We start from the raw sequence: 15104 nt of genomic DNA on the forward strand, positions 1-15104 counted from the left end.
CCTACCAGTGAATGACATGGTTGTGGGTACAATGGATTTCTACAAAACTATTTCTGGTTCTCACTCAATACTTGGACAAATCTAACTCACTTGCTCTACATTAGTCAGATAGGTACCGTATTTTAAATTTGGGGCAAACTGTGGGCAAGAATTCACAAAGCTAAACTTAAAGGCATTGAAGACTCGCCCCAAACCGCGTGCCGCGCTCTGAAAAAGTTAACTTTCCGTTGCTTGCAAGTGAAGTTTACTTATTGTCACTACAAAATGCAGACAGTAATGAAACGTGATACCTTGTTAACTTTTATCTAGACCTGAGATGTCCATCGCGGCTATGTACACTGTGTTGTGGGTATTGACCGTAGCTGTTTGTATTGACTGTACACTATGTCTAATTACTCGACGGCAGCAAGCTCTGTGTGTATTTTCTGGGATCCATGGTGGTGTCAAACACTTCTGTTACACCTCATTCAAAACTAGGTCAGATTACCGGCATGAGACGTTTCTTTCTACGCAAGTCTTCACACCCTTTAACTAGCTCTGATGATTTGTGCTTTAATGTTGAAGAGGATGAAAATAAACTATTGATGGTTTAAAAAATCTGGAGGCTTGGAGCTGATTTGAGGCATTTTTGGAACTTAGTTCAACTTTGTGAAACAGGAAAAATTCTTCAGCGAAGGTTGGCAGATGGGTTTGGCTGGAGTACTATACATTATTCAACCTCTTAACCGTCCATAATGGCAAACATGAAATCTGCTATGATGGAGCCATCAGCTAGCTATCATACATAGGTAGGAATATTTCATCTGCAAACTCTAAGTACGCGCTAGCGAACTCAGAAAGCGACAGACATTTGTCGATGGAACGATGAATTGTGGCACAGACAACTACGTGGAATAAGAAAGGGTAAGATATGGAATAGTGGTTTCCATAGCGACACAAAACAAGAAATGGCGAACAAGGCAATTTGGTAGGGTTCAATTTTCTATAAATACACGTTTTATTTCTCACTCAAAAGATCTTATGTACAGTTTTATCATACAATTTGTGCAGCATTGATTCTGGCCCGTAACCGACATCTACAGCCATGACATCATCAATGATATCATCAATGACGGTAACAGATACAATGTATGAACAAACCCACACACAGTGGCAGGAAAATAATTATTGGAAAGGAACACACCGCCCCATCCCCCCCCCTAGTAACTGAATGGTATGGTCATAATCCTGCAGTCCCCCCATAAGCAACTTAATGGTATGGTCATAATCCTGCAGTCCCATCACCCTAGCAACTGAATGGTATGTTCATAATCCTGCAGTCCCCCCATAGCAACTTAATGGTATGGTCATAATCATGCAGTCCCATCACCCTAGCAACTGAATGGTATGATCATAATCATGCATTCCCCCCTAGCAAGTTAACGGTATGTTCATAATCCTGCAGTCCCATCACCCTAGCAACTGAATGGTATGTTCATAATCATGCAAAAAAAAGTTAAGATTACTTGACTAGTTACTCAAAGGGGGATCCAGAGAACAGAAGAAACTGATTCTAAACAATACCATACACCAAACTGAGTCCATCCTCCCACCCCCTCCCCTCTCACTTCAACCATAAATTTCAAAATTTGTATGTCTTTTAATATCCACAAAGGTGTCCTTTCTGTTTTGCCCCAGCCTTCCCATTTTCTCGATCAGGTGGAATTCAAGTCTTATGGTCATTTTTATTTGGTCGTTAAAGCATCCCAATTTAATTTGGGGATCAAATTGACCAACAAAAATAAACCTTGACATGAATCCTACCAGAGCAGGAAATTTGAGACTGCATTGATTCTATCTTTTCAAGAGAAGCTGTAAATTAATTCACATAGTGGTTTAAATTAATGAAACTTTGGTTCGTCTTACACATTCAAGAAAAAATAACTTGGAATGCTAGACACACTCAAGGAAGGAAAACAACAACGACGAAAAACCAATACATTGATGAAGAAAACTTGCAAAACCTGCATAAAAATATTGGAAGATAAATGGATGCAAGGTGTCCTCTAAGAATTTCAGTTTGTATGCATACACATGTACATGATAATAACTTACTACGGGGCAGGGGGTGGGGGCATGGGTCAGATAAGGACTATCTTTTGGGCCACATATATCCCAGCATGTCATCACACCGGGCACAAGACTTCTCTACTTAAAGACACAAAACCTGATATCGACTTTCCTCATTCTTTCCCAATTACGTAAATGATTACTTTCGGATACTCCACTTTTAACAGGAAAACCATTTTTGTTCTCCGATAAACTTTTCACCTGCCTCACACCGTATTAAGTGGTGTCTTACATATTTCACGAGACCAAAAAAACATACATACGAGAGGAGAAGGGGGAACAGGCATAATGTAGAGTAGGAAAATCCCCATTGCATTATATCAACTGCTATGGGTGTGAACTTTTTAACTAGATAAAAACTTGACAAATATTGTGAAATTGATATAATTTTACGATCCAAACCCAGTTCAAAAGATAAGGTTATATTTAAAGTCATGAGGGGAATAAAGTGGATAGATATATCACCGTTTAAAAACAAAATTATGATTCGACTTATTTCGAAGAAATGGGATCGATTTAACTTCACGATCCGCATAATTTTAAAAGAGAGATGATTGCAAAAAAACAAAAGAAAAACATAATGATAACATGATTCATGTCTAATTTGGATATCTTTGGTGTCTTTCACAAATTTGGAGCCTCTAACTATATCTGTGACCACTCTTAATAACACAAGCTGAAATGAAATGGCAAATTTAATTTTTTTAAATTGATAGTTTTAGGACAAAAATGCTAAGAATCTTTATTTTTGAGGTTAACATGCCTGACAGAAATATTAAGCAAATAGTCTGGGTGTTTTTTATTTGGGGGGGGGGGGGATTTATAACTTACTGAACAAAGAATCGGAAGTCAACGTTAACCATAGCCCTGGAATAATTTATGAGACCAACGTAACTAGTGGACCAGCAGGGGGGGCGAATAAGGGGGGCAAGATTAGTACTTTATAGAGTGCAGTTCACCATTTTAATAATACTGTGCTTTTGATCATAACGAACAAATCTCTTTAATATTTTTCCCGTACGTTTTCCATTTTCAACCGAAATTATCTTAAAAATACTTATAAAATGTTATCTTTGGTTTTTTTGACATTATTTCTATGATTTCACTTTCTTTTCTAAAGTTTTGAACCACAGACTTTCAAAATTAGAATTTTAACTACCTGTATGTCGGTTTTTTCCCCGTCGTTTCGTACACAGTTAGACAATAAGGTTAGTGTACATTCAAGGGTTGCCGACTGGGCTAGTCTCGCTACTGCGATGCATCTTCAGAAATTAATTGACTAAAAACTAGAATGGAGAACATTTTGAACACCTAACTCACAAACGTAAATCACAACTGGGCTCAATAAGATTTTAGAACATGAGGTGACCATTTTTTAATATGACGACTTATCTCTCAAAGCAATATGATGAAAATGGCTTTATATCGTAATTTCAATAACAGGTGGAATATATTTCCTGTATAACCATTGTTAGAGGATTATTGTTAGGATCTTCCTGCCAAACCACCCCCCACCCCCACCCCCTACCCCTCCTCTCTCCCCATTACCAACCATCCTCACAACAGAATACATCTTCAAAGAAACAGATAAAAATCTCCTTGTAGGAATGTTTATATGCTATTACCACTTGGTAAAATAAATAAAATAATTAACCACAAGTCGGTTTCTATTTGCTGAACCGACACAAAAGGCATTTGTTAAACCAGCCACTTTGCAATGCCACAAATTTTATGTACCATATGCCTTATGCACAGGAAATTGAACCAACGTCTTATAAACGATAAATACAACAGTATTGGGAATGAAATTGTACGCCACCCAATGAAAAGGAAACAAAAAGATATCGACGAAAGGAAACAAACTAAATAAACAAAACGAAAATATAGACAAAAAGTCGAGAAAAACATGATAAAAGCACAAACTTTAAAGGGGGGCAATAGTAAGGTGACAAAGAAAACCATTGTTCATGAGACTCTTAGAATATCCCTTTAGGTTTTCGATAGGCATATAGATAGGGAGCAAGTTAAAAAAGATAATGCCCTTCAACTTGAACTTCAACTGTACAGATTCGAAAAGGACCGGTCAAATTTCTAACATAAACGTTACATAGGAATACGGTCACAATTGTACACGCAATATTTCTCTGCCGAGGGAACGGCAGCTAGGGCATTGGCATTTTGGCAAGAAGTAACATTCTTGACTTTGTAAAGTAAAAAAAATAAATAAATAAATTTGCTTTTGGAACCCTTGAGTGACAACACGTGGGAACTTGGGGAAGGCTTTGTTCATAATTTATTCTCAACAGGACCTGGTGTCACTACAGACTACCATTCAACACCATTCAACACCGGTCAACATTGTTGATCTGACTTCCAGACCCCACTTGTTTTAATCTCAAACCTGTGTCAGGATCCCTGATAATATAAACCTCGAGAACAGCCATGACACAAACTTTGCTGTGCAGCACGGAGGCCAAGTTTCGAACACTGTTAGCCAAACAAATATTCTGACATCTATTGTTTCTTTTGCAGTGTAGGAGGTCAAACAGAGGTCAAATTGATCCTGGGCAGCTCCCCATCTTTTTATACAATCACTTTCAGTTCAATCCAAAAAAAATTTCCCCAGAAATTTAACCCAAGTTATTTTAAAATCTTGTATACTACACTATCTGAGATACATCTGTACAGAGATCTGGTTTCTTCTACGCCGTGTAAAATTTTTACATTTCTAGCGAGCAGCAGATGAACCAAAGTAGATATTTTAAATGCTTAGAAAGCTTATTTCAAGATCAAAGATCACGTTCAAAAAAATGGAGATACTACTGCAAAATACTGAAGCTACCAAAGCAAATTGCCGCAATGCATCGAGGTTTCGATGACATACGACATTTATAAGTACAAGTAGTGATATGGATCAAATTGCGATCCAGTCTGTAATTATTTTGTCTTACTCTGGATATTTCCGATGGCTTGCGTGATCTGGATTGATAACTCCGCATAGATATGCTCCAACTTATTCATTTACCATGATCATTATTAATACATTTATATTTATTAATACCATCATTTGTTGAAGCTTCCTGATAAGATACATCGATATTTCTCAGTATAGGATGAAAAAATTTAGCCGAAGAGGAGCAAGACGAACAAATATGCGACTCTTGTTGACCTTAGAAGACCAAAACATTTTTCTTGATGTTGAAAAAATTGTCCAGTACGACTCATTACCCGAGGAGAATGGAACGGACAGTAGCAGGGAAAAATTTAGAGTTTGAATTTTGTAATGTAGCAATTATAAAGGCTTTGGAATCTGTTGCAAAATACTAATTGGTTCCTGTCTTCAAGGAAAAAGAAAAAAAAATCCTGCTAGACATCTTAGCACTTTTGGAAAGTTAAGACCATCTTTGCATAGCACTCTGCGATGCTATACTGGATAAATTATTCCCCCGCTTACGGTAAACTTTTTTTGGTACACTGACACCAAAATTACTGTTGCTATGGAAACGGATAGAACTTCACTTCAAATTTCTTCTGCTTAAACTGTTTCATCTTATATACTGATAAATTGCAAGGGAGGATAATGTTGCATTATCTAGCAAACCCAGATGTTTTAAATTGAACGAGCTTTCCGGCCGACGACCGGCTAGTCGCGTTTCAAAGTTTGAGAAATACACAGATGGAAAAAGACACTCGAGCGAGCTTGGACAGAAACGGAAATGAATCTTCCGAGAAGCGTCATTTCCGCACCGATAAAGAACAACCATTTGGTCACATGATTAGCACCTAACCAATCGGATATATGCATACAGTAGCTTCCTCTCTTATTAATGAGGCAGTTTTTTTCTCTTTTTCTTTTTTTGAAGTTGTGCATCAATTGCTGTATCTCTACAGATTGGTTGTTTTGTTTCCGTCTAGTTTGCTGCTTTCTGGACATAGACATCTAATGATCCCTGAAATATCATCTATATTTAAAACACTTCCAAGTTTTACCTACCGCTTCTGTCTCTCTTTCTTACATTTGGGTGAAGAATTTACAAGTAACCATTGACCGGTTTATATTTTCAAGACCATCTGTCTCTTACCGAGCTATTCCTTGCTAAACAACATTTCTTGTGATTGTTTATAGCGACTTTTATATGTTCTAGAGATGCTGGGATTTATTTCCTGTTCAGGTTTTATTCCCTGGTTTTATTATTCCTGTTTATTTTCAGGTTTTATTTCCTGTTCAAGTTTGTGTATTAGTTCTGACTGCTGTGAACTATGTGTCTTAACACAATGATATGGTTTCTGTGTACCAAGAAAAACTGCTATATATGTCTTTACACTTGTATAGAAAACTTGCCCTAAAACTTTGGCAGAAGGGATCAAATTAGTCCCTGGGGTTAGCTGACTTTTTATGGTGGCCAATGGGTTATGGAATGACTACATCTCTCAGGATTTGGCCAATGCTATCCTTGAAGTTTTCTAGAGGTTTTCATCAAATCCGTTGATTTACTATGATGGTCCCTCTCTCGCATCTGAAATCTTTCTTTCATATTATTCTTCTTGGAATAATCAACATTCCCACTAGACACAACCTTAAAACCAAAAATCAAATTTGTTATTATGAGGAGAGATATAAGTGACTATTTATTCCACATCAGCCCTGGTATGGTAACTGCGGTTTTATTACTTCTTTATCACTCCTTCTTTGATCCTGAGTCAAATCAATCAATCTTTTATAATCTGTGTCTGAATTAGCCAGAATATGGAGCAGTGACTAGACTGTGTTATAAATGGATTTAATACTTATTTAATGATGTCCCTGAGTTTTTTATCTAACAATCCTTACTTTTATATTGAACCTGTGCCTTTAATATTCCTGGTACATCAGCCACTCTTACGACTATAGTCTGTGACTGAGTAATGAGTAATACTCATATTAATATAAATATGGAATCTCAAACAGTAGTGCTGATAGTTCAGGCCTTTTGTCATACTGTCCTATACTCATCATTATGTCAGTATTAGCCCAAGACAGTATCTCTGATAATTCATGCTTCTTCTCATACTGTCCTATACTCATCATTATGCCAGTATGAGCCCAAGACAGTATCTCTGATAATTCATGCTTCTTTGCAATCTCAAACAGTAGTGCTGATAGTTCAGGCCTTTTGTCATACTGTCCTATACTCATCATTATGTCAGTATTAGCCCAAGACAGTATCTCTGATAATTCATGCTTCTTCTCATACTGTCCTATACTCATCATTATGTCAGTATGAGCCTAAGACCGTATCTCTGATAATTCATGCTTCTTTGCATACTTTCAAATACCCAATATTATATCAGTATGAGCCCAAGACACTAACTCTGATAATTCATACTTCTTCTCATACTGTCCTATACCTGTTACTATGTCAGTATGAGCCCAAGACACTAATTGTGATAATTCATACTTCTTCTCATTACAAGTCTCATGCCCATGCCAACAGCTGCAGTTGTTCACAAATCCATCTGTCCAAACTGTTTGTGACCACATGACCAATGACCAATTGTTTCTGCTCAATATGGCAACAACAACAACAACAAACAACACAGAATGTCATTAAATCCATCATCCCACAACTCTCACCTTTCACTGATTGTACATATAAGTACAACTACTAAGCCCTAACATGAGAACCATGCTTTTGTAGGATGTAGACAGGAATCTCAGCAGAGTTTCTCTAAATTAAATGTTTCGGATACATCGCGTCTGTCGGTCACACGTCCAATAAAACTGTATCCATCTACACAATCCTCTGCTTCTATTATATCCTAACCTGGTAACTATATTCTTGTTTTTGCCTATATATAGCAGAGTATTACAGTATTGAATTCACACTGGATATCATGGTCTCTACCAACGACAGATAACAACCGGCTATCGGTTCTTGCCAGTTTTCACAGACCCCACGCCATCTGGAACCCTTTACCGATGCCTCACATCCCCTTCCCCCACCCCCAAAAAAAGCATTGTGATGTAGTGACAATTAACTTGTTCTGTTACAATTTACTAGTTCTGTTACATGTAACACTTCTTTCCTTGAAAAGTATTTACATACCAGCTGAAAACATCTTTTCCAGTCTCTTTCCATGGCCTGCATTACAGAAGGCATAACTTAATCTACCAGATAGCTGCTGCTGATGGGGTTAACTGTGTGCTATTCCCTTCAACTGCTATATATATATACAGTATATATATAGATATAAATATATAATGTTCATGAGTTTTCCTAGAATGTATTTACAGACCAGCTGAAACTCTCACCAAAAGTTTGTCAATGCTTTTCCATCATCAAAAAAAAAGCATCGTCATCTCTCAGCCACTGCCTCTTCTTCTTCTTTCTTCTTCTCCCACTATTTCCCACCATCCGTTGCTTGAAAGTATTTACAGACCAGCTGAATCTCTCACACCGACTATTGTTGGGCATCGGGTGTGCCTTTGGGGGCTCGCGCGGCAGAGCGCCGCCCGCCCGCCAGAGTCACTCGTCCTCGTATAGTTCCTTAAACTGCTTCTTGGGTTCCCGCTGGCGGTTCGACCGCCGGATGTCCAGCTTGGCGTCGCGGCACTTCTGACAGACGAATACTTCGGGTACGTTGGACTTTCGGATCTTGGCGCAGGAGAGGTGGACCCACGTGGTGCATTCGTTGCACTCGATCATGGGCCTCCCCGAGAACGGCTTGCCGCAGAAACAGGTCACGCTGTACCACTCCTCGCCTGCAGGGTGGGAGAGCAAAATTCCATTCTCGTTAACGCATACATGTACCATGACAACATCCATTATAATATCTAGTGGTCAAATCATTTCTTGGAATTATGTTGACATCATCGACGTTGGGACTGACGTCTCGAGTTGAGGTGAAATTTCAGGGGTACTTTAAGAATGGCATATATGTTTATGTATAATATATACACACAGAACCGAACACAATTACACAATCTGAGCATATATGTTTTCTTTATAATATAGATATATATTCCGAACTTAAACATTTCTAAAAAGAAGTGAGACGTGAAAGCTCTTTAAAAGTATAGAGACGCTACTCATGCAGGTCTGTCACGGATGAACCAGAAGCACAGTTCATTAATCCAACTTAAGGAAAGGGGAGGGGGGGGGGGGGGGAGTTGGGGGAGGAAAGGAGGACAGTTCAAAGAATCAGCTCACCCTTTTCTGACTCTCTACGAGGAAAGTGGCTCCTTATGCGGTCATCAACTTCACCTCCACTGGTAATGCTGCTGCCCTCGCTGTCCAGAGGGCTCGTACTCCTCATCAAATCCTTGATAACAAAACACAACCAGAAAAACAATGATTAATTGGTAAAGTACTTCTCACTGTCAGTCTACGTTCCGTGGGAAGACTCGGTTAATAAATAGCGGGTTTTGCCCATCTTTAGCAGTGGTCAAAATGTTGGGGGGAGTGGGAAAGGGGGAATGCAGACCTGTTGCTTAGCTAGAATGTTGCTCCAGCCCCTGGATACGTCGAGCCTGGTTGGACACTTGCATATATACGCAAGATGAAATGCACAAAGATGTTTGGGATATTTACATACCATCATAATAACATACCATCAAATAACATGACATGTATGAAATATGTTTGAAATCTGCCAAATGTGTTTGGGTGTAGCTGTTTATTCTTTGATATCTCATACGCTTAACAGCAGGTTGTGAATTTAGTGATAAAATCTTATCCTCACACATGTCTAACTGTGCCAGGGCTGTACAACCATGGCGGTGGAAAATAAATAATTGAAACATCGGAACCAGTTTGTTGAATCAGTCAGAGTTAAATGTCTACTGCCAACCAAATATTGACATCTCACCATATAGACACTACGAAAATCTTTTAGATGGCAACAAATAACTAAAAAATACACAAAATTCTGCACACAAAAGCTATTATGGATGATTGATCTTGTGTCCATAAAAACTTTGTCAACTTTTATCATGCAATATACTTGAGCATAAACCGTACTTACTAGAAATTATTCCCCACTTTCAGCTCTAAACAACCTACTCCTGTTTACAATTGCCTTTATTGCACACAGTAGTAGTTACCGGAACAAACTTGCAACCACTTTGTGAGTTTCCCCAAGGTAGAGCTAAGGTACCGAGCAACTGAAATGTCAATCACCCCTCTGACAATAATGGTTGCTTCTTTCTCAGTCACATACTTCAGCCAGTGGTAAACACAAACTCATCAACATAAAATATATCAGACTGGATAGATAACACAGATACAAAGTCGGTCTCCAGAAAAATATGAATATTCAACAGGCAAGTTCTACAGCCATTTTAAAGTAGTAATCAGAACATGAGTAAGTTAAAACAGCATGAGTTTGAACTGTGTTGCTTGATAAACTGTTTTTTTTCTAAAGTTGAGTTTTAAATTAAACACACATTTTAATCATTGTGTAGATAAAATTGTTACCAAAATTACTTAGGAATCAGCTTAGATGATTTTTAAGCTAATTCTAGCTTGCCTATATTTATGAAAGGAAGGCTAAATTTCCTTCAAATATGCATCTGGTCACATTATTGAACTTACCTTCCTCTCTTGCTGTAACGATGCTTCATACTCTAACACCCAGGTACAAAATGTGTTGAAATCTGTCAAAACTGGTCTCTTAGAGGGTACATTCTGAAACGGAGAAAATGTGCATTTCTAATGATAAATTAAATAATTATATCAATTATTACTATGATATATGTAAACTCATTACTCATTTCAACTGACAATTTTCCTCAAACATGATAAACCACAATTGGGATAACAACACCAAACTACTTAAAAATATACAGCAAATCTTTAATAGTTTACCTTGATTGGTTTTTGGTGGGTGGGGGGAGTTTTATTCAAAAGTTCAGGTAGAGTATTTAGCTACTGAAACTCTTAAACATTTAACAAAGATGACGTGACTTTGAAAAGAAAGAAAGGCTGATGGAAGTTGTTTGCTGTCTTGATGGCTTTGAGGTCCAGTACACGAAGATACACGAATCTTGTTGAGTACTACAGTTGTAACCCATACTTAAATGTTAACCTATCGGAATGCACAGAACCATATAACCCCATGGAAGCATAATGGTACAGTCCAAACAATGACGTCATACTTAACATAATTTATTCTGACCTCATGTCAGCATAAACAGGATTAATTGACCCACACAACTTAACTATAGCCAAACGGCACTCACATACAGTAAATTTTAATGAGAAAATATCATAAGCCTACGTTACGTTCAAATAGGCTATCGAGGCCAATGCAAAGCGAAGATATTTGCTTGAGCATTCGTCTTAAAGCTGTTTATATTCCAAAGTATTATCACATATTAGAACATTTTTAGAAAAGAGACAGATACTGGAGTTGTTAAACTGCTTACGACGACTTTTGTAGAGTTAGATTAGAATCAGGCTAGCCTACGTAGCTGGAGTCTTAACCAACTGTTATTATACAGTGTACTGATGGATAGGCCAAAGTTCGGCGAGTTGTAGGTCTAGTCAACGGGGCTTTTAACAGGCCTAAGACCACATATGTCTACTACAAAAATACAAAGGGCAATTTTTGCTCTGCTTTTCCGTGTAACAAGATAACTATCAAAAGTTTCTTTGTACGAAACTTTGTGGAAACTCTTCTCTATTTACGCCTAACTATTAGCAGTACAATTGGCACTGGTTCCTCCAATTTGACATAGCCTATATATATATATATACTAAAAGTTAATAAATGGTGAACAGGCTTTATTGTCCACAACTTGAACCACCGGGCATCACCCATTTACAAGCAGAAAGTGGCAATTCCAGATCTGGCAGACTGCAGTAACTCATAGATTTGCTTGTAATGTGTCAAACTTGCACCAATACTAACTAGCTCAATTTTATACACAATTTCATCTAAGGTTGGTCAAGTCCAAATTTATAGCACGCAAATGCTGCATAATATCATGACAGTTGCGATCACAAAGACATTGTCCAAAATAGTTACAAAAGGTGCGATATAGGAAATACTATAGGTGGCATTTTCCACAACAAAACACTGTAAATCTACCAGCACGTTCATATAATATTACAAAGCTTAAGTGCATTCTGTACAAATGTTGCCCAAAATAACTGTGGCCATTAAAATGGAGAATAAAACACTTTAGCCTGTAAAATGGCCCAACAAAGAAATTTGAGGATTCAAAATTGTGCGCAACTACCAGGGATATCCCTGGTAATCGTTTTGTGAGGTCGTGGAATCTGTACTTTGGATCACCTCGTAAAAATACTACCAACATCGCCGCCTCACTGTTTCAGCAAAGGCATATGAAATGAACAAATTGCGAATCAACTATTTTAACCCACACCATCATCTGACATACATGTAAAAATTGGTTGTGAACACTAAATTACAGTAACAAATAAAAGACCTGTCTGTCAGTCTTAACATAGCATTTTTATCTTATTTATTGTAAGGATGATTGACATTGGTATGTTTAACAAACTTTCTGGGGGACCATGCCCCTAGCCTCCCCTCACCCCCATTGTCACAAACCAGTTACCACCTCTCAAACAAGAAATCCTAGGGTTAATCCTACATGTAAATATACTATGTAGGGTTAACATAGAAGCTGAGGATACAATTTACCAAATGTCAGCCATGAGAACTATCACTCTTCAATTTGAAGATGTAATCCCGATTCCATACTCCTTCAAACACTGTAGACTTACTTGCAGGGCTACATACATTTACTTCAGATTTCACCTTGTTTAAAAATCTTACTTCTTCACAATTTATTTCCATGTGGATTTATTATCCATCTCAAATATATTTGTGTGTTTTTGCAAGTTACCAAAGTCTACCATGTAACAGAGCTATAATTATGATGGCTGGTTTTGTTTAAAACTCTTCTTATATGAGTTACACAAATCTTACACTTATTTTTGTCATAAATCCCCACAAAAGCGGGCGGTATATCTTAACCTACACCCATAGCCTGACTTGCAGATTTGTAGGCCGGAATAAATGCACCTAATGTATTTAACATTTTATACTACCAGGTTGCACAGGAGTTACAGTACACTGGGAAACTTTCTCAAGATACCAGTGCACCAATGTAAAGACCTATAATAAAATTAGCACAAGGTTCCTTTACGATCCTTGCTATGTATGTTATTTCTAGTTGATTCCACAAAATAGCTTAGCAATATACTCAGTGTGTATGGACAATTGCAACAAAAGCTGTTTTAACTTCAATGCTTTTTGGACACCTACCTCATCTTTTGGTTCGAGTTTTGGCCTCTTCAAGGCGACAGGACCAGACACTGTAGGGTTCCGAGGTGCTGTGAGGAGTGCGAAAGAAAAATTGACATAAAGTTTAATGTCGTTTTCTCCTACCATGCAATTTCAAAACAATCAAAACCACATTTTTCTACCATGCAAACCACATTTGCTGATGCTAAATGTGTCTAGATGTGAGTCAGACACAGTAATAAATTTATATATGTAACCTTACACAAGTAATTTTACCTTGACACAAGCATCACAGAAAAATCTACTACCTAATGAGAGTATAATACTACAGCAGATGTGGACATAGCTTAAGCCTACATACGACAGTTGCAATTTAAATCATTGAGTATTTCCAAGCAATGATTAGATTACGTTAATACTGCAATATCCTGAAAACTCTTTGGCAATGGGATTTGTCAAAAAGCAGCCTATGCTGGTTCACCGATGGAATATCTTGACTTTCTTTTCAGTCTGATATAACAAAATGGATGGTATTTATGAAGATTCATATAGGCTAGACCTAGTGGAAGCCTTTCCAAGGCTTCGAGAATCTTTCATTGTATTCAGTTCTAACATAGGCATAAATGCACAGAGAGCCCAAGGCTAACATTGCCTAGGCCATTATTTGACATGTTGCCTAAATTACTTCCCCATAAAAACTCTGCACTGCTTTCTCTGAGTAAATGGAGCCTAGCTTCAGGCCTAAATTTGTTGTGGCAAACTTAAATGATTATGGTAAACCTGCCTAGGCCTACCAATATGATATGGCTCTTTAATGTTCCATTCCTTCTGCAATTGTTGCCACGTCCAAAATACTTGAAAATTACAGTAATGTGTAGTCTAAAGTCGGGCTAGGCCTAACTTAGCAAACTGTAATGTAGCATTGTCTAACGTTAGTGATACTGAGTGATAGGCTGATGTTCGGTATGGTTAGGAGATGGTAAGAGAGGCGCCATTTCACTCGTTTTTACACATAGGAATATTGAGAAACATAGCAGCACAAATTAATGCAAAAGTTCTCCCGATACAAAGACTTTCAATGACATTGAGACAACGAACTTTCTTTGTTTCTGTTCGTTCACAATAAGCAACGCTGGTACATTGGTAGCCTAAAATTTATAATGTACAAGGCTGTAGTTTGTTATATGGATAACAATCGTCACTCAATTTGAAACAATTTTTAGTTGGTTGGAAGATTTCACCATCCTTAAAGGAATGTTCGTTACATTTTAATATTGAAAAGTTGGTAATGTAAATGACAACTTTTTCCAGGGAATTATACGCCACTTTTGAAACTATCCTTTGGCAATTTAGTAAATAAATTGATCAAGAAAAAAACGATTCCACAACGTAAATGATTGCTTAGGCCTACATTAACGATATAGCCTAACGTATTCTATATCACGACGCCAAATTATACACTGTAGATATACTAAAACTAGTTTTCGTACGTGTATGTATACGTCGGACTAGTTGTTGAGCGCGCTACACGATTTACTCTGCAAATTAAAAGAAAACGAAATGAACTGCTTGATGCTCACCCGAGAATACTTCACTGGCCATTTTACCCCAGTAGAAACACAAAATCACGTCAAATTATTGGTTAAATATGTCAAATATCACAAAATACGGCAAGTCCGAAACTTCGCACTATGGTATACAATCAAAAGCTAACAGGATTCACTATGCAAATCTGACGA

The 15104-nt window shown here is 37.6% G+C and overlaps 1 protein-coding gene across 1 annotated transcript; it reads right to left on the bottom strand.

Annotated features, from left to right (window-relative positions):
- Positions 1-4394: 4394 nt before the first annotated feature.
- Positions 4395-15104, bottom strand: LOC139982581 (PHD finger protein 23-like). The gene is made up of 5 exons (XM_071995497.1): positions 14946-15104; positions 13387-13454; positions 10683-10775; positions 9300-9411; positions 4395-8851 (listed from the first exon to the last, which is right to left on the bottom strand). The coding sequence occupies exons 1-5, from the start codon at positions 14965-14967 to the stop codon at positions 8616-8618; spliced, it is 531 nt and encodes a 176-aa protein (XP_071851598.1). The 5' UTR covers positions 14968-15104; the 3' UTR covers positions 4395-8615.

Source organism: Apostichopus japonicus, chromosome 16, assembly GCF_037975245.1.
Source record: "Apostichopus japonicus isolate 1M-3 chromosome 16, ASM3797524v1, whole genome shotgun sequence".
Lineage (NCBI taxonomy): Eukaryota > Metazoa > Echinodermata > Holothuroidea > Aspidochirotida > Stichopodidae > Apostichopus > Apostichopus japonicus.